A 24,486-nucleotide genomic window follows, 5' to 3' on the forward strand; every position below is an offset into this window, starting at 1 on the left:
CCAGGGGCAGAGAGCGACTTACGTACCTGATACTTCATACAAAGAACAGACAGGTGCCAAGAGAGTCACAATTCACTTCCGGTTCTCTTTTTAACTCCTTTGTCCAAAATCAAGGGGTTTCTTTTCCCAGCCTAATGTATTCTGCAGATGTGCAGAGGGATGGCAAGTTTCCTCTTAGTATTACGGCTGTTTCGCGGAAGCCTGATTCCTCTTTTACTAATTTATTTATTGTTGAAACAGGAGTTGTGCGCTCCTGCACTGGTGGGGCAAGGGAAGCACACGCTTCCTTTTAAAGAATGAAATACGGAAGGAAAACAAAAAAAGATGTTCTTAAATAGCTAGCTATTGCTGCAGGAGAAGGAAAAACTTCCAGATTTTTTACCTTTTAAAGCAAGGGCGGCTAAACTCAGGCCTGAGGGCTGAATATGGTCCTGCAAGCCGCTCTGTCCAGCTTGAGGGCCTGTTTTGAGATAAAAGTAGATGGAACACTGGATGTGACTCTTATCTTTTTGCCATAGGCTGCATTCCAGCTATGCGAAATTCAGGTATTTCTATACTCACACCCATATACACGTATCTCCCATGCAATAGGCATATGTGCAGTTCAGGGACACATCCCAGCCAGGCAAAAGCACTCAAAGAGGGTTTATTGTAGGGCTGGTAAGCACCTGGCCTGTGGAGACTGTATGAGGCCTGACAGGAGACACGGCCTGGGAAGATTCCTGAGGGCTACAGCGATATGTCTGGTGGGCCACATTGGCCTCTGGGCATGAGGTTCCCCATCCTTGATTTAGTGCTGTTGTTCCAAACTGTCCAGGCTCCCCCTAGTCAACGCAGGACTTGGGACTCTTGGCTTGGTTACTACTAAGGGTGCTATTCCAAAGATGGTCGCGCTGCACAGTCCAAACATAGATCAGGTTACAAGCAGTGTTTCGAAACTCCCATTGTTCTAGGAGCATTTTGCGGCAGGGAATTTCATTAACGCGAGCAGTTTCTGAGCTCTGGGCGCAGTACTGCGCCTAAGATTTCAGAATAAAACTGTAGAGTGGAAGGAAAGAAGGACCTTTTTCTGCCTCCCCGCTTCCAGCTACTCTCTGATGACTGGAGAAGAAACCTTCTTAAGAATATTAGGGGGGTGGGCAGGGGAAGGACTAGACCATGTGAAAAATGAACATACAGTGGTACCTCGGGTTAAGTACTTAATTCGTTCCGGAGGTCCGTACTTAACCTGAAACTGTTCTTAACCTGAAGCACCACTTTAGCTAATGGGGCCTCCTGCTGCCACCGCGCCGCCGGAGCAAAATTTCTGTTCTCATCCTGAAGCAAAGTTCTTAACCTGAAGCAATATTTCTGGGTTAGTGGAGGCTGTAACCTGAAGCGTATGTAACCTGAAGCGTATGTAACCCAAGGTACCACTGTAATATTTTAGCTGCAGTTCATTCATTTTCAGCTTTGTATTCTTGTTATATAAAAAAAGTGCACCTAGACATTCCGTTGTTGCTCCCATAACCCAGGTTTATGGTGCCATTTAGCTCCTAGCTTTCATAGCTCAGTTTCTAAAACTGATTACAAGGTGTGCAAATCAGCCGCTTAAATCAGAGTTCTAAGTTACAAAGATTGGCATAAATTACAAAGGCACCATCCCAGCACTTGGCATGCCCCCTGGGCTCTGCTTTTGGAGAGTGGGGTACGCACAGCCATTTATGTGTTTTACATACTGAGGCATGGGATCGGGCCAGCAAGTGGGCACTTCTGTCAGGAGGCTGGGTCCACTTGCGCTGGCGCAACCAGTGATGCATCCTTGAAGATGGGAACAGTTGACGGCTCACTATCCGCTCTAGGCTCAGGTGCTCCCCTGGGGGTGGGAAGCGCTTCACTGGCCACAAGTGAAGCTGAGGCCTAGTTAGGTGGCTCTCCCTCAACGCTTGGGGGTGTGCTTTCTCCGAACAAGTGCCTCTCCACGATCTGGGTCAGCACCTCCCAGACCCCTGGGTCCCTCCCCAGAATCAGGTTCCACTCTTCCCATTCCTTCTCTGAAGTCAAGAAGTCTCCACAGGACTCAAAACGACTTCATAAAAATATAGTTGGCAAATAATCTGTAGTCCGAAACCTAAATGCATGCTTATGAATAGAGAGTCCTCGTCTCGCTTCCTTTCACTGCTATATTGCAGCGTTTAGAAGCGGAATGACTGTACCATTCCCCCCTCCTTTCTCTTGTTTGTGAGAGAAGTAGTTTGGTTAGATTGCATAGAGACTTGTTTGTACAAGTGAGCCCGGGTGGGTGTGAACAAACGGAGGGGAGCAGAACTGAAGCACACGAAGTCCGAATTGGGTCACTACATTCTGTAGAGTTCAGAGTTGAGAAATTCAGATTCCTACGAAAGGTTTACCTCCCACACTCTCGGGCCTATGAGAGCCTGTTCAGCCAAAATATTTAGGTGTGGTTATCTGCCAAATGAGGGAATAAACAATTTACTTCAAAGCATTGTGTAGGACCAACGTAATTCTGGGGAATTAAGAAATTTCTCAGAATTAAGAGATTAAGAGTATGCTAGCAAATCAATATTTTCATCTTCTTCACTGCCTTGTTTTCATATTCTCCCTGGTACAGTGTTCCCCCTGATACAATTCTAGGCACTCAAGGTGGCATACCTGGTTCTCCCCCTCTGCAATTAACTCCCCACAACAACCCTGTGAGGTAGGTCAGTTGAGAGGCAATGATGGCCCAAGGTCATCAAATGAGCTTCATGCCTGAGTGGGGATTTGAACCCTGGTCTCCCAGGCCTTGTCTGACACTTTAACCACTATACCACACAGGCTCTGTCATGTGTCATATAACATTACTATAAACACATCAGAACGAATGTTCAGTGAGGATTGTCATTAGGAAGTGACCTTTGCTGATACTTGGTGCAGGCTGGGTTTTGTCTTTTAACCTTTATCTCTTGGTGATGTCTGTTTGACACCATTTTGGTTACAAGACAAGGAAATGTCGGCTGGTGAGTCGAATACCGATAAAGAATAAGCAAAGCGCAGCCTCCTTAAGTGGCAGTCTCCACTTGGCAGAGCAGGATATATGTGGCTCCCATCCCAAACCAATTGGGCCATTAATCATCAAGAAACATGTAGGGCGAGCTAAAGACGAGGCACTTAATTCTGGTCACAAATTAGTCTAAAACCTGTGTGATAGCACCGGCTCAAATGGAGGCACCTTAGCATTTAAATGCTGATAGCAAAAACAGGTGTTAGATTCTCAAAACCTATTCGCAGAGGTTATAAAAAATGCCCATGTTAAATCAAACACTCATTTCAGTTTTTAATAACTTCGCAGGTCCAGGCTGAACTGTCTGTGGATACTTTTTTGGGTCACGTGACTCCTTAAAAAACGAACAAACACGGTTAAGGTTTGCAGGCCTGTTTCCCCACCCCCTCAAACTCCACTATTCCACATAATGAATATGCCTTTCTGTTTTTGTCTTGTTCCATGATCACAATATGGAAATTATGAAGAGAAGTCATACCCACCAAACCACTAATTTTCATAGAAAGCAGGAGCCCACTTCTGAAAAGGTGTTCACATACTGTACCTGAGGTTGATGGGGGCAGAAAACTGTCTCACAGACAGAGGGTCATTCCAGACAAGTGTTCCCCAACTTGGTGCCCACCAGATATTTGGGACTCCAGTCCCCCTCAGCCGAAGTCTACAGCCAGGATTATGGAAGCTGTAGCTAGAAACATTAGGGGGTGGGGAGCCCAAGGTCACAGAAGGCTGTTCTACCTGTTGGTCTTAACTTTGCTGGATTGCCATATGTAGGACATAGAACAATGTGCATGATGGACAGCAGAATCTTAAGTATCAACCACACAAAACAAGCTCATTGGAAACCACTCAACGTTGCATATTTATTACAGTGGAACCTCAGGTTAAGTACTTAATTTGTTCTGGAGGTCTGTTCTTAACCTGAAGCACCACTTTAGCTAATGGGGCCTCCCACTGCCGCCGTGCCGCCACCACATGATTTCTGTTCTCATCCTGAAGCAAAGTTCTTAACCCGAGGTAATATTTCTGGGTTAGCAGAGTCTGTAACCTGAAGCGTATGTAACCTGAAGCGTATGTAACCCGAGGTACCACTGTATAGACATTGTTCTCCAGTTGTCTGCATAACATAACTTCTATTGTGCCATCAATTCACGGTGTGAACAAAACAGCATTTTTGTCTAGCTTTGTAAAAACATAATTCTCTCAGCATTTGGTGTGTTGGGAAGTGTTGAGCTGCACTCAAGGCTACATATGACTAAAGGATAAGCTAGTTTGGGAGAGGCAAGGTTGCCTTTGTCTGACGTCCAAGTTCTTATCCCAGAGAAGTCAATGGGAGCTTTGTCGTTGACTTCAGTGGGTTAATGATCTACTCTTTAGAAAATGCCTTGCTTTTTCGCTTTGCCAGAACCTGTTAAAGGATGCAACATAATGAAATATAGAAATGATTCTGCAAACTATATCCTAATGGGAGATAGGTCAGGGGTTTGTTTGTTTGTTTGTACAAAACATTTAGCCACACTTCCCCCTCAGAATTTTGGAGAGGGGCATTGTATGCCTGAGAATCTGCTCAGAAGACATTCAATCAAAGCAGCCCTACATATAAGGAGAAAATGGCATTTTAAGTCAAAAATGGATGGCTGTGTATAGTCATTACTGCCATCTTGTTAAATGGCTATTTAACCGCCTATGGACTCAGTAGAGGTTTTGCCAATTATTTTGAAAGTAATTGAGTTCGCATTAAAGTATTCTGAGTTAATTACACAGCAGCTAGCTTTGTTTATCCAAGTCTCATAAGGTCCATAGACAAACAACAACAATGATTTAGAAATTTAAGGAGTGCCCTGTGATAAATATAGCTTACCGCCAGGGGCTGATTTTTTTAAATCACTGGCTTGCCATGTTTAATAGTGTAGTCGCTAGTTGCAACTGAGGAGTCTCATGATGCAGGTTGCACATGGCCTGGGGGCCAAATCCAGCCCTCCTGACTCTGCCCAGGCCATCCCTCTGCCCCAGGCCCTATCCCTCACTTCTCCCGATACATGCCCTTAATTGTGGGGTTGTTGTTGTTTTTCCCCAGGCTTGAATATATCTTACCTGAAATGCCACAAGTGCTGCCTTCCCCGCTTTTGGCCACACCTACCACTAGCATTTGCCCCTCAGAAGATTGCCCATCAGGGAATGCAGACCTGGAGCTGGAAAAGTTCCCTATCCCTAGCTTAAAGGGACAAATAAAATTTTCATTACGCTGATTGCAAATTTTCAACTCGAGAGAGACAGACGAACTCCTGTGGAGAGCATGCCAAGCAACAGCTCATATCTCTTAGCAAATGCTTTCTTTTGATGGGAGACAAGATAGTAGCTACCACAGCATTCAAAATCAGAAGTCACTTAAAGAGAAAAAGAAAAATATGATCTCTTTGCAAATTTCAGTTGCGGGCTGACTGACCTCTACATTGTTTGTACACTTCTTCACCCCTCAGGATTTAATTAAAACTTTCCTACATGGATAACAAGTTTAAGAAAAAGGACCAGCACTGTGATGTTGAATCCAAATGCTCCAGAGGAGTTTGTTCTGCACCAAAGGATTTGCTTCATATTCCTGAATACCTGATACTGCCTTTAGAAAACAGCTCTTATATTATTAGTGATCCTCCCAGCAATGTCACGGTTCCACTTGACTGAAACAGAGATCTGATTTTAAAAGCAAAGTATGTGCAAAGTTCTGTCAAAACACCTGAGAGGTTTGAGTTTATCATTACAGCTGGTAGATATATGCCTTTTTACAGTCAGATCCTGGCAGGCATAGGATTGGTGTGTGTGTGTGTGTGTGTGTGTGTGTGTGTGTGTGTGTGTAAAGGCTTCCAACTGTTAAGAAGATGAGATATCCCCTCACTCCAGTGCTGACAGCCTTCCTCTTTGAACGGATTGCAACAGCTGTCAGTCAGTCAAGCAGTTTTGCACAGCAGAGATGAGAGACTGTTATGTGTGTTTTGTCATTGATCTTATACTTGTAAGCTGCTTACAAACCACCTTGGCAATGAAGCAGTATATAAATAAAAAGCTCCAGCCTCCAGTTCTGTATCCTAAAGGCTTTGGAGAACCTTTCTCTGCCTGGCACCAGAACAGTATTTGACCAGTAAAATGCTGCTGTATGGAAGGGGGTGGGCAGGACTTGAAATGTAGGATTCTAAAATGGCAGATGGTGCAGAGTGGCCCAGCTCTCTCCCACATGCTTGGGAGGAAATGATGCTTTGCTGCAGGTCTTGGTTTGAACAACAGCTGCTCAAATGAGAGAGGATGGTTGGGCTAACTGACAACATATGGTTTCTGGATGCAGTGGGATATCTACGTCTTGCAATGTGTTATTTACTGAGAATGTTAGCCTAGGTTCTCAAGCCTGGTGGGTGAGTGTGAGTGGCTTTAATTTCCCAGACTTTTGTTCCCAGACTTCATGCAAACCCAGGATTGTGATGCGGCACTACAGATTATCCAATGGAGACTTCATGATGACATTCTTACATTTTTATTATACAGAGAGAAAATATTTTCATTTAAATGTTTTTGAATGTCTAAATCTTTTATTTTGTTATGTTTCTGCACATATTATTGGATAGCACATAAAATGGTGATTAATCAAATGCCAATGCAGAATTTCAGCCTGTGCTGCTCCTCCATCATTCAGCCAATGGAAACACAAAAGCATCTCACACAGCTGTCTCCCCATGTAGTGTACAGCAGCGTCCCTGGGAAAAAGTACTTGCTATTTCCACAGGGCATGGGAAATTACTATCTGAATGCTGTGCTGTCATTCCCCCCCCCTCGAAATTCTAGGTGCATGTACACATTACAGCGAATAGTCTGGTATTCTGTGAATTTTCTATAGCTGTGAATATGCAGCATCTGTAGAGGTTTATTAAGTAAACTAGTTATTGTTGGCCAGTGCAGTCAGTTGAACCTATTCCTTTAAGGTACTGGAACCAAAAAGCATTCAGTTTTCTATCCAGGCCCATATGTAAATCATAAAATGGTATATTCTAATAGTCAACCCTTCGCTGTATAATAAGTAGTTTAGTTGAGCAAAATATAGCATGATGAGAGTAAGGGAGGGAATCATTAATTTCCCCCCAAATGTTAAGGTCAATAAATAATAATAATAATAATTTATTATTTATACCCCGCCCATCTGGCTGGGCCTCCCCAGCCACTCTGGGCGGCTTCCATAGAAACCAAAAATACACTAAAATATCACACGTTAAAAACTTCCCTGAACAGGGTTGCCTTAAGATGTCTTCTGAATGTCAGGTAGTTGTTTATCGCTTTGACATCTGATGGAAGGGCGTTCCACAGGGCGGGCGCCACTACCAAGAAGGCCCTCTGCCTGGTTCCCTGTAGCTTTGCTTCTCGCAATGAGGGAACCGCCAGAAGGCCCTCGGCGCTGGACCTCAGCATCCGGGCAGAACGATGGGGGTGGAGACGCTCCTTCAGGTATACTGGACCGAGGCCGTTTAGGGCTTTAAAGGTCAGCACCAACACTTTGAATTGTGCTCGGAAACGTACTGGGAGCCAATGTAGGTCTTTCAAGACAGGTGTTATATGGTCTCGGCGGCCGCCCCCAGTTACCAGTCTAGCTGCCGCATTCCGGATTAGTTGTAGTTTCCGAGTCACCTTCAAAGGTAGCCCCACGTAGAGCGCATTGCAGTAGTCCAAGCGGGAGATAACCAGAGCATGCACCACTCTGGCGAGACAGTCCGCAGGCAGATAGGGTCTCAGCCTACGTACCAGGTGGAGCTGGTAAACAGCTGCCCTGGACACAGATTTGACCTGTGCCTCCATGGACAGCTGTGAGTCCAAAATGACTCCCATGCTGTGCACCTGGTCCTTCAGGGGCACAGTTACCCCATTCAGGACCGGGGAATCCTCCACACCTGCCCGCCTCCTGTCCCCCCAAAACAGTACTTCTGTCTTGTCAGGATTCAACCTCAATCTGTTAGCCACCATCCATCCTCCAACCGCCTCCAGACACTCACACAGGACCTTCACCGCCTTCACTGGTTCTGATTTAAAAGAGAGGTAGAGCTGGGTATCATCTGCATACTGATGAACACCCAGCCCAAACCTCCTGATGATCTCTCCCAGCGGCTGCATATAAATGTTGAAAAGCATGGGGGAGAGGACGGAACCCTGAGGCACCCCACAAGTGAGGGCCCAGGGGTCTGAACACTCATCCCCCACCACCACTTTCTGAACACGGCCCAGGAGGAAGGAGCGGAACCACTGTATGACAGTGCCCCCAGCTCCCAGCCCCTCAAGACGGTCCAGAAGGATGTTATGGTTGATGGTATCAAACGCCGCTGAGAGATCCAGCAGAACTAGGAAACAGCTCTCACCTTTGTCCCTAGCCCGCCGGAGATCATCAACCAGTGCAACCAAGGCAGTTTCAGTCCCATGATGAGGCCTGAATCCCGACTGGAAGGGATCCAAATGGTCCGCTTCTTCCAGGCGTGCCTGGAGTTGTTCAGCAACCACTCGCTCAATCACCTTGCCCAAGAATGGAAGATTTGAGACTGGGCGATAGTTGGCCATCTAAAGATGGTTTTTTAAGAAGCGGTTTAATAACCGCCTCTTTCAGCGGGTCTGGGAAGGCTCCCTCACGGAGGGAAGCATTCACCACCCCACGAAGCCCATTGCCCAGTCCTTCCCGGCAGGCAGGCAGAAGTAACACAATGTCATGTAGTTCAAGCTTTTAATTGTAGTCACTGAAGTCAATGTGCATGGCTAGAGCCAGCAATTTTAGATTTCTGTAAAGCCTAAACTAGCTCTCAACACTTTGCTTCTTTGCATGAAATCCCATCTTTAGTGTGTGCATTTTTCATGCATCGTGTATCATTTGAATCCTTTCCTGCATAACTAATTCTTCTCCCTGTTCTTCATTTGACAGATTGAAAACTCATTATGTACGCATCTGTATATCCAAACAGATTTCAAAAGTATGTACCGCATATATTCCCCCAGAGTCTGCATTTACATTTGATAGGTGGCTTTTGCTGACGATTCTGCTTCACTGCTCTGTGTTCATCTGGACCACCTACCCAGACGAGCTCTTTGGAGAGCCTTTAAACAGGAGATGCTAGATCACACATGGGTAGCTGGCAAAGGAGGATGAGGGTGTAAATGCTATTTCATGACAGAAGGCATGGTTAGCATAAAGGAGACCATGGGGTCCTTCCACTGCCAGCTCACTAGTTGATGCCCACAAGGAAGGAGTTCTTAATTAGCTCCTGTTGAGATGCCGCAATCCTGCTCAAGAAGGGAATTTGTTGATTCAGCATCTTAATCCTGCATGGGATGGGTGTACCTGACCCAGCCTAAAGCTGTCGGCCATTTAGGTCAGATTAGGATTGCCGAGTTTAGTTTTAAACGTCAAGTGTTTTGGCAGCTGGCTTTCTATTTGTTTGTGTGGGTTTGGGTTTTTTTTACTTCAGTAATTCATCTCGCAAAATAGACAATGATCAATCTGCAAATGTGCACTCACACTTGGTGCTGTGTGTGTATCTCCTTGCAGAATTCACAGTAGGGAAAGAAGATCAAGGAATCATGGATGGACTAGGCGAGAGGTCAGATTAAAGTGGGTAAGGGCTGAGGTAGCTGTGTTTCCAGGCGCCTAAGATTTCTTTCTAGAGCCTGTCCAGCTATAACATTCCTCTTGTAGAATACCTGAACCTCAGCTCCTGTAGCCAGATGGACTACATTAAACCAACAGTACATTTTAATACATCTAGAATTTCAATCCAAAATGACAATATGCCTTGAGAGAGCCATTCCCCTTGTTGCTGCTTTCGTTTGTACTGCTACAAAGCAACTTTGAGGGCTCAAATTTTAATCGGAGCAGCGGCACCAAAGGAGGAGGTGCTTAATCCTCCTCTTCCTGCCCCCACGACCTTTTCGTGATCCAAAAGAGGTGTACTTTTAAAATAAGTAGGACATGACTGGATAACCAAATCGGAACGTTGTGGGTTCAGTTTCACCTCGAAAGCCTTTTGACAGAACTCTGGCACACCTCCTGTTGCAATATTCTCTCAGGTCACAAGCGAAGCATTATCTAGACCTTGGCAAGTTTTATTAGCTATTATGAAATCTTTTCCCTTCTAATGAGATCCCCCCACTGACCCCAACAATAAGCCTCAAAAACTGGCAGCTGAAGTGTGCTTTGCAGCTTGGAAGCGATGTGGTGACACTTTGACGTTGTTTGTTCAGTTTCCTCACACAAATCTCCATTGCCAATAGTCAGGTCTTTAGTCCAACTTGGGTCTCAAGATAAGGCATGTTCATGTTTTCCTTGATTTTGTTAATCTAGCCTGTTTTGTGGTTTGGCAGAGCCCACTCTTGCTCAGGGGCAGCAGTGTGGCACAGTACCCCTTTCTCCCTACTACCTCTCACTGCTGTAAGCGACAGCTGCCATCACTGGAGGATGGTCCAGCAGAGTGAATGGGGACACTGCCTCACCAACCTCAGCCAACTCTCCTGCCTGCCTGCCTCCTTGCTTACAACTAGTCAAGGGGTGGCTAGTGAACAACTAGTCAGCAGGGTTTTAAGTGGGTCTCCTTAAACCACAGCATCACTCTGGAAAGGGCTTTCCTCCCACTTCTGCCTGCTCTTACAGATGCTACTCATTGAACTGCAGCTGAGGTATAAAATCAATCGTGCTGAATGCTCAGTAATGACAACAGATGCATTGCTAATTTTTCTGGTCCTTCTGCACAGATTCAATGTCTTCACTGGTTCTCTGTAGACTGATGGTATAACAAGGAAGATATGAAGCCTCAGCCAAAATAACTTCTTCAGAATGGAACACTGCTGTTATTATTTGGCATCTCTACTAGGTATGGTGCCTTCCAGGTACTGTTATAGACTGCAGCTTCCCCCAGCCCTGCACTTGGCCATGCTGGCTGGGGCTGTTGAAAGCTGAAACCAGCAACATATGGTGGTCAGTGCATTGAATAAACTCTTGGGCTCCCAATTCACTTCTACGCAAACAAGCATCTTTGCTGTGGCATCCGTTAACACTCAGAATCGCCCATGATGTTGTAGCATAAGACAATCAAAGCTGTTTCACTTTGCTTTCCATTCACACTATTTAAAAAAACAACCCCCAAAAGTGTAGTCAGTGTGACTTTAAAATGCAAATGTGGTTGTTACTTTTATTTAGTAGCATGAGCAAACTTGATTTTGTTTGTTTGGCATCAGGGAGTTTGGCAGTTGGGTATGTGAGAAACAGAGTTTGGGGGTGATCATGAGAGAGATAGATACTGTGATTGTATTCGTGTGTTGGAGATCAGAGCCCATCTCTGCCATTGAACTTGGGTTCTGGGACAAGTTATTTTAGTTTCACCACTTTACCTCCTGTGAAATGGGTTTCTGTTGCTTTGAAGGGATAGTTTTGCGTGTTCCTTTCTGCCTTGTGCTCAGGTTCTGGGGCAAGTTGTCTTTTGCCATCACAAATTTGCTTCCTGTGAAATGGTTTTCTGAACAAGCAGTTAACTGTGGCTTCAGAAAGTGGCTTTGTGTATTGGGGATCAGTGCCCCACCCTCACGCCCATTGCCTTGTGCTCAGGTTCTGGAGCAAGTGTGCCTGTCTTATCTCCAATTTGCCTCATGGGTTGGTTTTTTGTTGGAGCAGAAAGCTGTCACTTAAGATGCATGGTTTGATATTTGGGGCTGAAAGCCAATCTCTGTGTTGTACAAAGGTTGAGATCACTTGTCCTCATCTAGTCCAGACAGCTGTCTTGTTTGTAGCATTGGCAAGTAGGGATAGCAGGGAAATTTGTTCAGGTAATCTACCCAGTTTGCAATTCCCAAATAAAATACAGTAAGCCCACAACTTATGCACATTTAACATGTGCACATTCAACTTTATGCTCTTGGCAAAAAGTAAAAAATAAAGGGCATGGAAAGGGGGTGGCGTCTTGGGGGGGGGGAGTCTTTGGCAATCCCACCCACCATTAAACCCAATGTGTTTTAGCTTTAGGCATGATCCCCAGAACGTAACCCCCACGTAAGTTGTGGGCTTAGTGTACACAGTGAAACACACCTATCCTTCAAAGTTTCTACTTTTCTGGTTTTTTTCAGTGCAGTTGTCCAACCCAACATGCATCCCCCCCTCAAAGGCATATGTTAAGGAAAAGTGCACACAAGAATGCTTATTTTAGTGAAAATAATATCCCAAAATTGGGGGGAAGCTGATTGGAAACAAAATGTATATTTAAGGCAAAATTGCAGAGTAATGCTAGGTGAAATGCATAGGAAAATGCACATGAATTTTCATACAGTATTTAAAAGAAGATTGCAAACTAAGGTGGCAACGGGGAGAACCAAACTGAAGACTGGGGGGCGGGGGAGAGAAACAAATAAAAACAAAAACCAATTTATCTGTGCCTTTGAAAAGGTTAAAAGCAACCAGCCATGACTGAAAACTGTACTGGAACCCCTTTCCCTCCCAGTTTGTTTGTTTGTTTTGTTTTTTTGAAAGGTGCATTTAGTTCCTTCAAAGAGAGGAGCTGTATAGCAGGACCAGGTGGAGAAGGCAGTGATGATCATTTGCCTCACAAGTTGCGTTTTCTTTCTCTCACACGAGGAAGTGTCTTCTAATAACATCTGTGAGAGGAGAAGGGTCCCAGTCCCCGCAGTGGCGAACACACTGTATTGCTTTCCCAAGGCATCAATGGCTACTAGCCACGATGGCTATATACTACCTCTAAATACTAGTTTCTGGGGATCACAAGCAAGAGAGAGCTCATAGCCATCTGCTTCACTGCTGTGAGAACAGAATGCTGGACTAGATGGACCTTTGACTTGATCCATAGGAAACCGCCTTATACGTAGTGAGTCCATTGGCCCATCTAGCTCAGTACAGTACTGTCTACGACTGGCAGCAGCTTTCCAGGGCTTCAAGTAAGGGACATTCCCTGCCTTACCAGAAGGACCTGGGGCCTTCTGAGTGTACAACCTATCTTGCAACAATAATCTACAGTCGTGCCTTGGTACTCAGACATTTTGGCTCCCAAACACCACAAACCCGGAAGTGAGTGTTCCAGTTTGCGAACCTTTTTTGGAAGCCAAACATCCAATGCAGCTTCCAATTGAGTGCAGGAAGCTCCTGCAGCCAATCGGAAGCCACGCCTTGGTTTTCGAACAGTTCCAGAAGTCAAACGGACTCCCGGAACGGATCATTTTTGTTAAGTTGTGGGCGAACATATCAGAAGACACAGCGATTCTTCCAAAGCAGCTCTTTATTTGTAAGCTGGAACAGAACTGAACTGAGGAGCTCAGTCAGCCTGCTTATATAGAGCTCCACTAGAATGCAACAGTAACCATTTTCTGTAACTAGCCAATCACTGAATGTCACTTTCGATCCTTCATTTGCATACAAACTATCCAATCACTGAACGTCACTTTCGATCCTTCATTTGCATAACTATCTACAGTATCCCCCTGCTGGCCCAGGGTGAGAACTTCAGTACATAACAATTTTGACAACCAAGGGACCACTGTATTGCCCTTCTTCCACTGAGCTATAGCCTTTTCCAGCAGGGCTGCTTTTACTTTCCTGTGCCATTACTTGCCATTTTTTCCTGCCTGCTCTTGTGTACCTTTTGACAGCAGTGTATTAGGCAGAAGCCCAGCAGGTGAAACAGTTCTATGCTGGGATAAGCTCCTGTTGAATGCCTGCCATGCAGCTGTTAAAGCAAACTTTTCTACCTACATAAGACCTACAGCTACAAGGCAGATCAATGTGGCATCTATCATTGTTCTTAATTCAGAAAATAAAACTTGCTCTTTTTGCAGTACTTGCAGACTACAAGTAAATCAGACACTAACATTTAATTAAGGCTGCAATCCATAACTTTTTATTAGAATATAAAACTTACTGAAATCCACAGTGTCTGAATTCTGAGGGAATATTAATGCACAATATAATCATGTTTCTGTTTGGGAAGGTTTGTGATATGAGGTAGAACCAGGCTTTGCTTGTCTTACCCAAAATAATTTTTATGTTTCTGCCACTTTAATTATTGGCAGCCTTTTAAATAATCCTTCCCCCCCCCCCCCAAAAAAGATAATTCTTTCACAACTTGGTTCAGGCATTTCCTCTTGGGAGTTAATCAGATGTTTTGTTTCTCTTGGAGCTTCAAAAATAAGACAATCCTTCTTTGGAAAGTATATGAAGATTCTTGCAAATGCCATGTTTTTACCATGCCTGAACACGACTTCTATTTGCATCCTTCTGTGTTATCACAGTAAAGGTTGTATTTGCTTTTCAAGCAAGGTCATTAGTCAGCTGACCAACTCTTTAGCAGCTGGAGTGACTACATGTTTTGCCAGTGTAACTCTGGACTTTTCAGGAGTGTTTGGAGTGCTTCCTAGAAAGAGAAAGCTTGTCTGGGTTTCTTTTCTTCCTTTTGATTTGGCAGCTGGGAGGATATGAAGGTAACCTGGCCAAATACTTCTGTTAACTGCCAGTTTGAACTCCAGTAATGAAATGCCGAGTTAAATTGCTGCAATGCAGTTGCAAATGATAGGCAGTATCAGAAAGCTGTTGCAATAGCTCTTAACGAGAATGCATTAACTTGTCATCCCACTGGGGAGAAATGATCTTGGTTTCAAAATACTGTTTTTAAATGCTTGTAGATGATCAAAGGGTCCTTCCTTGCAGTGAATGACACAGGCATTGATCTTAGTGACTCTATGCATTGTCAGTTCGGAAGTGGCAAACCATTGCTGCCAGCTCAGTGGAACTTAATCCTACATGCGCATAGGTGAGAGTTAGTAACGATGAATAATACGGTGCTTACTTCTGAGTAAACATGCACAGGATTCCACTGTAGTTTGACATGGTGTTGAATGTTTTGGATCTTTAGATTCAGTTTACCTGTTGTTGTTCTTCAGTTGACGCAAATATAAAGCAAACTACAGCTGTCTCTATAAACCATGTCCTTGTGAATGTGAAGCGAAGGCAAATAAAGCCTGCTTGATGTTGACGATTTCCACATCTAATTGATACACATATTCTACATCTTTGTTATATCATTTTCTATATATATTCTTATTTTATAGAACATATTTTCAAATGGATACGTCCACTAAAATTAAAGATGTCACTTGTGCTTATACAGTGATTGTCTAGAGTTTAAACTGAAGGTTTCCTGGTACTGTTCTACTGACACACTGTTCAGATAATCCTGCACAGAAAGTGATTTATATGATTTATGGAACCTAGCAGTACTGTTGAAAACATGGCTACGAAGCAGAGACGACGCCACAGAAGCTTTTCTAAATCTTTTGAATAATCGTTGACAAGCATGGGGGCTTGTTTTATGGCAAAAGTCAGGTAGCCACAGTGTGTTGTATTGAGATGGGTATGTGTGCTTTGTTAGTAGAAAAACAATAATGTAAGCAGTAATGGTCATGTCTAAGGACTGATTCATATGTTGTTGTTGTTTGCTTGCTTATTTCCCCCAAACCTGGCAGCCTTCTCCAACCTTCAGATCTTCTGGACTACAGTTCCCATCAGCGCCAGCCAGCACGACTGATGGGAATTGTAATCCAAAACACTGGGCAGGCGTCAAGTTAGCAAAGGCTGAATTATGATTTACTGTGATGTCTGAACTGTTTTTTTGTATCCAGACCTATCTATTAACATGTACAAAAAAGGGGCTAGTTATTCTCCAAAACTACCTACATCAGCTAATACATATCCATGGATGTTCATCTAGAAATGGGAATTGGAAATATCTGTCAGTTTGCTGCCCTTTAGAGGTGTCTATAATCAGCTACTTGAGGCAGAACAATGGGGAAGGGCCCTGGCAATATCTTGTCATGTCTATAATTAGTTTCTCTTCCAGCCCCCCCCCCAACTTGCTTTTTAAACTAGGAAAGCTGTAGTACACAGCACATTAATTATAGGCCATGTCCCAGAGTAATCAATGCTTCCAACAGTAATAAGATGAGTGATTACTTATCACCTCAACTTCTACTCAACATGCATCTCCTCAGCGTTTCTTCCTCTCCTCCATCTTCCCCTCCCTTTACCTCCCCAATTTCTTTCTGAATTTCCTTTGGTCTTGTGTGTTGTTGCTTAGCAGTGAAAAATGATCTGATAGCGATACACCCGTCTTCAGAGCAGGAACTCTTACAGTTAGAAGAGAAAACATTGATTTAAAAGATGCCTGGAAGTGCTTACTGGATAAGGACTCAAAGGATAATAATTTCACTCCATGCAGACGGAAACTGTCTTAATAGCTCCGTGTTTAAAAATAGATTATTCTGGTGAAGTGAGCAGTTTGTACATAAAGAAGTAATCGAAAGGAAGTGTGATGCTTAGGTCTTGAAATAACTATAACTGTATTGTTTAACAGTTTCCACCCCCTCCTCTTTTTTTAAAGGTGGACTACATGTCTTCAGATGATGTTTCACTAATGGCTTGACATCTGTGGTCTGGACAGCAGTCATCATTATGGAGAATACAGATGGTATGGATACAGAATTTAACCTTCATTGAAAGGCAGAAACTTTATACTGTTCATTGTTCTTTTAATTGCTAAACGATTAAAGAACTCATGCTTTTTGAATTAGACTTTTAAAAATGTTCAGGCCCCAGTTTTGAATACTCACCCAATCTCTGTTCAAAATCTGTAAGTGCAAAGGGAAAACACAGTTCTTGCAGGTGGGGTCTGCTTCTGGACCTTATGCCTGCAGAAAGAAGCTGATGGCCTTTCCCCCGAAAGGTAAAGGACCCCTGGATGGTTAAGTCTGGTCAAAGGCGACTATAGGGTGCGGTGCTCATCTCGCTTTTCAGCCCGAGGGAGTCGGTGTTTGTCCACAGAGTTTTCCAGGTCATGTGGCCAGCATGACTAAATCGCTACTGGCACACGGAGGACTATGATGAGTGCCAGAGCGCACAGAAATGCTGTTTACCTTCCTGCAGTAGCAGTACCTATTTATCTACTTGCACTGGTATGCTTTTGAACTGCTAGGCTGGCAGAAGATGGGACAGAGCAACGGGAGCTCACCCCATCATGCGGATTCAAACTACTGACCTTCTGATTGGCAAGCCCAAGAGGCTCAGTAGTTTAGACCACAGCACCACCCCTTAAAAATAAGAGGAAGCAAGAGGAGTATTTCAGTACTTTGGGGCTGAGGGATAACTTCCTCTGTTGGAGAGAGGCCTTTGCTCAGTGGGAGAGTGCACGTTTTGCAAGCATAAGTTCCCAACTGCAATCCCAGACATTTCTGGTTATGAAGACTGTGGTAGCAGGGCTGGAAAAGACCTCTACCACAGATATCGGAGAGCTGTTGCACTTCAGAACAGGCAGAACTGGCCTACATGGTCCTGTACTCTTAAGGCCAAAATACATGCCATGTTATTCAAATCATTTGGTGCCAAGGGTCAACTTTCCTCGAACTGTGAACAGCAATTTAGGGAGTCTCAATTCAGACCTAGACTGTGGTGGGGATAAAAAGCCTTCCTTAAACACCACAGTCCTGACTGTCGTTGCTGACTACCATGGAAGGCCAAACAATGTCAATAATGTCACATCTTGTTTGCCCCTGAATCAGTATATGGTTGCCTGAGACAACATGTATTCAGGCCACTCCTCACTTTTTGCTCATGGGTCTTATACATACGTAAGCATGAAAAGTAAAGTGAGCCATGAGGTCTGTTGAGCAGGAGTTGTGCTTCGAGCTCCACTCAAGAAGATAGCTGCTTTTCCTGATTCCCTTATGTCTGGTTTTGTGCAAAAGCACCAGGCTCTTAGCCTGGGAACTTGTGTGCACACAGAGGCATTTTTTTATATATTTAAGGGAGATCAAGGCTGACTCCCAGGAACCAATCTGTTCAGTTTGCTCTTTTTCCGGATCAACCTTGTATGCATGTCTTAAAGCATTTGACATGGTTTGAAAGCCAGTGCTGAATATATTAGTGATGCTGAGTGTAATGGTAAAGGTTTATTATACATTAGGATCATGCAGACTTTAAAGCAAATGTGTTGTGTGGATTGCAAAAGCTGTCATTTGCATAATTACCAAGTAGAGTGATTATTTAGCAAATTCTTGATGACTTTCGGTGGTACAATTACATTTCAGCCCTTGAAAACAAGATTATACATTTGCCCATGCCTCTTCGGGACTATATATCTAAGCTGACTGTACAGAGATGTCTCAGATGACAAATTGCCAGCCATGTTTCTCCCCTCTTTTTGCCTTTTGGATAGAGGCTAACTGCACAGTGATTTAGTGAAACTGCCTTGCAGTTGTGCCTGGAGCTACAGCCAGCATTTCAATAAAAAGGGGGGGAGTATGCATGCTGATATAGGCTGATTTTCAGCAATACTGCAGTGGCTCTATGCTGTTGCAGCCTTAGAGACAGCTGGGAGAGGGTTTGGGGAAGTCCATAGGGACCTCGCCATAGAATATTGGGCCCTCCTTATCTGGCATTCATCTGTTTCTTTCATATCCTTTATTCACAACTCCTCATCCTAATATAGAGGGCTATGCTGATGAAACACAGCGAATGGGAAACAGGCACTATGCACTGTGATGTGCTCTGGAAGAGATGGGCACAGGGCTTAAAGGAGCCCTCTTCCCTCCTTTCCCGGTCTTCCCTTGGTATGTACATTATGCCATGCAGAACTGGATGCTTGTGAGTGGCGCTCCTTGGGCACTAGGTCAGAAAGTGGCTGAGTCTGTGGGACTTTGTGTTATGACCAGACAGCCAGCCAGAAAAGGAGGAACACAGGAAGTTGCATTATACTGAGTCAGACCATTATTCCATCTAGCTACTCTGTTTGGTCTACTCTGACTGGCAGAGGCTTGCCAGAGTGTCATGCAGGGACTTTTCCCAGTCCAACCTGGTGCTGTGCCATTGAGCTACAGTCTTCTAATGAGACCATGCTGATTCCTTTTTTCAAGCACATGGCTGCGCATCATGCCCTCGGAGTTTCTAGTTAGTTAGGTTAGAGTGACCTTAGCAGATTGTCTTTTTCCATCATGAGAATTAAGTGGCTAAAGACTGCTATCAGGGGTGTGAGGTAGGAATTATAAGTGGCTTCAGACATCAGGCTTTCTTGATATTATAGTTGTTTGTAGATTATCACGCTGTTTTAATTTTTTAATTTTATGTCAGCAGATGAATGGGCGTCCAAACCAGAGGATAAAGATCCACCCCAAAGCCCCTATTCTCTTGAAACACCCTATGGCTTCCACTTAGATCTTGACTTCCTGAAGTACGTAGATGACATCGAGAAAGGAAATACTATCAAGAGGATTCCTATTCACAGGAAGGCAAAGCACCCAAAATTCAGCACGCTGCCTCGCAATTTCAGCCTTCCAGAAAATGGATCAAGGGCCTACTCCTCAGCCCCAAACAAGAGCTTCCTTACACAGAGGAAGGCCTCCTTAGGGGCAGAGGAAAGCAGCCCTGTTGTCACATCGACTGACTCATTGCCCTTAGCCACCCGTTCAAATGAGCCAAGCTACAGAAAAAAGGCCCTTTTAATAGAGACTGTCAAGCAAGATGCTGCGCACCTTGAAGAGGAGACTGGCAACTGTAGAGGGAGGCCTCAGCTTTTGAGGGCATCCAGTATGCCTGCCACGCTGCCACCAAGCCAGGATTCAGAAGTAGAAACGCAGCCAGAAGCTTTTCCACCTTTGGCATTCCTTCCGTCTTCTGATGGGAAAGGCTTGGAATTTGATTTTAGTCCCGTAAAGGGAACACTGGATTCTGATTGGTCCAAGGGATCTCCTGAAAATCTGAAAAATGTAAAGGAGCAAATCAGTCAGGCCGTCCAGGATACTGAGAGGCTTACGAGGCAACAGGAAGAAGCTAAGCTTGTGCTAGACCAGGGACAACCAGAGCTTACAAAGGAGAGAATACAACCCAGTGCTTCATGGCAAAGCCAGCATTTAGTATCTCAGGAACTGCTTGCAGTTGCTGAGAGTGGAGAAGAGGAATATGATACAACGGAGACAGATGTTTGTCGGCCATCCACCCAAAGTGAATTGACCACTTTCAGAGCCTCGGAATACGACCTTGAGAGCCAGACCCAGGAAGACATAGAACTCAACATAACTGAGACACTTACAGCAGGACTACAGGAGGGGGATGAAGTTACAAGTCCTGGCACTGGAGAGATGAAAGGAAACGTAAACCTCAAGCCTTTGCTCTCTGAAGAACCTAGCAGGATAACAGCCTTAAAGCAGCATATTGCTATTCTGGAGGAACAGCTCAACAACAAGACAGAAGAACTTGAGCAGATTCGAGTAGTCTTGAAGCAGCAGGATAAGGAAATCAAGGCCAAGGAGAGAAGCATTGAAATGTTGGCAACTTCCAAAGCTCAACTGGAAGAGAAACTCTGTGGGGAGAGTACCAAAGAAATAGCACCGTACAAGCAGGACAAAATTGCCCTCCAGTACCATGATGCTGCTGTGAATACCGAACGGGCAGCTAAGGAGGCATCTGACAAAGGGGTTAATGTAAGCATCACTGTGCCTATGGAATCAATAGGGTGTGATGCCTGTGAAATTGATAATAAGAATCTGCAGATAAAGGAAGGGCATAGGAAGCTGTTCCATGTCCACCATGAGATGACAAGTGTTGGTGTTGGAGAAAAAGACCGTCCATCTTTCCAGAGACAGAAAGAAATGAAACAAGAAAATGATGGTTCCCCTCTCGAGCTAAGTTACAATGAACTGAAGATTGATGAACACATTGATAATGACAACTACCAGAAGGGAGTGTGCAACTATGACACACAGTTCTCTGCTGCTAGTGAAGAAAGCTGCTCAGGTGTTGAGGTGGTTGGCTCAAAGGCAGGAGGAAATGAAGGCCTTTTCGAAGAAGATTTTAAGCAGGAGCTGAATGAGGAGGAAACCCAACCAGAACCAAAGAATTCGCCTGCAGATCCCATCGTAGGCCAATACGTTAAAAAAATCCAGGATTTGTTGCAAGAGCAGTGGACATGCCTAGAACACGGGTACCCAGAACTCGCCAGTGCCATTAAGCAGCCCGCCTCAAAGCTCAGCTCCATCCAGAACCAGCTTGTTAATTCCTTGAACTTGCTGCTCTCTGCTTACTCAACACAAACGCCGACAGACAAGGAGAATTCCAACACACAGTATCAACAGTTGGGTAAATAATATTGGCAAAGCCAGTCTTTCCTTTCCACTTACATTGCAGCTAGTCAGGAATATCACCTGAGATATTTTGAATGAAATAAACATGTTTGCTGCTTCAAAATAATAATAAAAATGTTCATTTTACAAAAACAAGGGAAACTAAAAGAAATATTCTTGTGACATTTCCATGTTGTTGAAAAGCACTATTTTAATGTAAACAGAACTTAATGTAGCAGTTAAGGAAATATGAAAGTTTAGAAACCAAATTCATTCTTTATGTCTTAAAAAATATCATCCAACATCACTTAAATGCATGGCATCATATTAATACAACCAATTTCATAGTGATAGTAAGAGATAATGGGTATGGACAGGCATGGATGACATCCTCTCAACTGATGAACAGGGATGGCTGAAATAGGTTTGTGAAAAGCACTCCTACAATCTAGTTCCATGTTGCTCATAAGAAGGTGCATAGGGCTTCTATGAATAGAGTCAACCAGTTTTTTCAGCCCAAGCCCAGAACAGCAAATATTCACATTGCTGTATCAACATAGTTCCCTTTTTTTTTTTTTCATTTCTCTGCCACTCACACCACTTACTGAGGGTGGGAAAAACCATGGATGAACCTCTTTGTAGAATTTATCAGCCATTTATATGATATCTGCTGTGGTGGAGGAAAAAGTTGCCATTGCTGTGGCACAGCTGCAACTGGTCAGCTCTGTCATAAGGTAAGTGCCATTAATGTCACCTGTCCTCTTTCAACAACCTCAGTTCCTCATTCCATAAAGATGTCTGTTCCCACATTAGTTATAGGAAACTCTTGGACACAACTATTTGGAGCCATTTCACAATTTATAAAACTGCTAACACTCTTTTCAAAGCTAAGAAGGGTCCAGTATGGTTTCATATTGGATGGGAAACCCATGTGTTGAGAATCCTGCATTGCAGGAAGTTGGACCAGATAACCCTTGATATCTCTTCCAGCTCTATGATTCTATCCTGTGATCAGAAGAGTAGCACAAAGTATGCCCACCAGAATGTTTTGGGATCCATTCAGTTTCTAGGGCCAAATCAACCTAACAGACTAATCCAAGCTATCAGTCTTTTGAAACGACCCACTACAGTTGTGCCTTCTTCAAAATGCACAGAACTTGTTTCCATTCAATTGGAAAACATTAAATCCACCCTCAATCCTCTCTTTTTATGTCATGGAAGCAATGGAGTCCTATGTTCACTGAATCCCAAGCTACCCAAGTTGATGACATTTAAGCTGGACCAGTTCAGCTAGCTCAGACTGGAAGTCTAGTTAGAGGGTGGAGTCGGAAGGTATGCCAACCATACACTGATATTGCAAAGTGTCTCAGGGTTGCCATTCCATATACCGCAGCCATAAACTGATGACAACAGTGAAACCAATGCCTCATCCTGAGTCAAATCAATGATAGTTGGTGATTGACATATATGAGCTTTATATTTAAAAAGCAGCAGTATCAACAGAGCAGGGTCATCATTGGCCTCCATTTTAAGTCTCTTGAGGCAACTGAGCCATCTGCTATTCTCCACACTGTCTTCATCTTCCCTTTGTCTTGTTTTCCTCTGAACACTACATTTCATAATGAGTTGAGCATCATGGACATCTAACATGGGCCCAGGCAATGTCGGAAACCTAATGGGAATGTTCTCCGCAAACACCAACAAGGACCCCAAGGTGGTTGAGAAAAAGTCCTATCCACTTCTACAAATTCCTGTTGCCCTCCTGCACAGCGAAGGAGAACTGGCATACCCCTATTCTTTTGCTCCATCCTTCACATTATTCTATCACATTCCCTTAACTCCACTGGCCGTCAATTCCATCTTCACACTCAACAAAATAGAAGCACCAAGAAAATGGCTGTAGCTTGGGAAGGGGATGGGCCTTTGTAATGATGAATAAATAAATGTTATTGCAGTTATGCATGTGACATTGCTCAGTGTTGGGCCTTAAAGCTGGGTTGAGGGATCTGTGTCTGCAACTCCCATAATGCCTGACTATTGACCATACTGATGGAAACTGGCATCCAACAACATCTAGGGACCCAAGATTGGGGGAGCCTTCTCTGGCTGCTGCATCATACCAGCCACTGGTGTCCCTCCCCCTTCCCCAACCAGGGTAGGCTAGGTAAGTCTATGAAGCTATCAAACAGAAGAACTACCAGACAAGATAGGCCTCTTAAAAACAGCCATATTGTGAACCGCTTTTGAGTTTTTGTTTTTACAATCAAGCAGTGTGTGTGTGTGTGTGTGTGTGTGTGTGTGTGTGTGTGTGTATAAAAAGCCACTGCTGTAGGAGTTGACAGGTATTGGGATCAGCCTTTCAATAGATAGGGGGACTTATTTACCATGTTCAGTTTGTTAAAGGTATGTGATATAGTTAAGCAAGACAACTCTCTTACAACATTTCTGATGTTCTGTGTTTTCAATATTTGTATTAGAAATTTCTCCAAGCACAAGCCTTAAATCTATAATGAAAAAGAAGGACACTGGTTTCCATGCAGGAGGTAACGGCACCAAAAAGAACCTTCAGTTTGTTGGGGTAAATGGTGGGTAAGCATCAATGGAAGAAGCAAAACTGCCTTGTCATTTATAATGCTACTTTTTAATGTATGCCAAAAGAAAAGATTGATGTATTAAACACAGATTCACTTCATTCCTTCTCCATTCTGATGTTGGCGAGATTGCTGCAAAAGGCTGGAGGAAGCATTAGGACGTATCAGGGGTGAGCAGAGTTTTCCAGCAGGGGGCTGATCCACCGTCCCTCAGACTGTGGGGGGGGCCGGACTAAATTTTGAAAAAATATATATGAACGAATTCCTATGCCCCACCAATAACCCAGAGATGCATTTTAAATAAAAGGACACATTCTACTCATGTAAAAACACCAGGCAGGTCCCACCAATAACCCAGAGATGCATTTTAAATAAAAGGACACATTCTACTCATGTAAAAACACCAGGCAGGCCCCACAAATAACCCAGAGATGCATTTTAAATAAAAGGACACATTCTACTCCGAAAAAAATGCTGATTCCCAGACCGCATCCGGCCCCCAGGCCTTAGTTTGCCTACCAAGACATAGGTCATTAGCAGAAGTATTGAAAAGTACTACGCTAATATAAACGAAAGCTGAAAATCACCGCAAACTTCACAAAAGGAATGGTAACCTTAGCACTGAGTGAGTAGGCTAGGAAACAGACAAATGGTAAGCAGTGACACCAAAAGCCAGGAAATCGTTGG

At 44.0% G+C, this 24,486-nt stretch overlaps 1 protein-coding gene across 6 annotated transcripts in view; it reads left to right on the forward strand.

The window, feature by feature from the left end:
* Window positions 1-24,486, forward strand: part of KANK4 (KN motif and ankyrin repeat domains 4) — a 64,566-nt gene that overhangs the window by 20,950 nt on the left and 19,130 nt on the right. For 2 of the 6 annotated variants that reach the window (XM_083621254.1, XM_083621252.1), the window contains 3 exons: window positions 16,480-16,566; window positions 19,221-21,224; window positions 23,686-23,797. In XM_083621254.1, the coding sequence (XP_083477380.1) occupies window positions 16,551-16,566; window positions 19,221-21,224; window positions 23,686-23,797 (2,132 nt within the window). In that variant the 5' untranslated portion in view covers window positions 16,480-16,550. Of the gene's footprint in view, window positions 1-14,415; window positions 14,525-16,479; window positions 16,567-19,220; window positions 21,225-23,685; window positions 23,798-24,486 lie in introns of those variants that run through there. The other 4 variants (XM_083621257.1, XM_083621255.1, XM_083621253.1 and 1 more) reach the window with 3 other exon arrangements.

Source organism: Podarcis filfolensis (assembly GCF_964270895.1).
Source record: "Podarcis filfolensis genome assembly, chromosome: 6".
NCBI lineage: Eukaryota > Metazoa > Chordata > Lepidosauria > Squamata > Lacertidae > Podarcis > Podarcis filfolensis.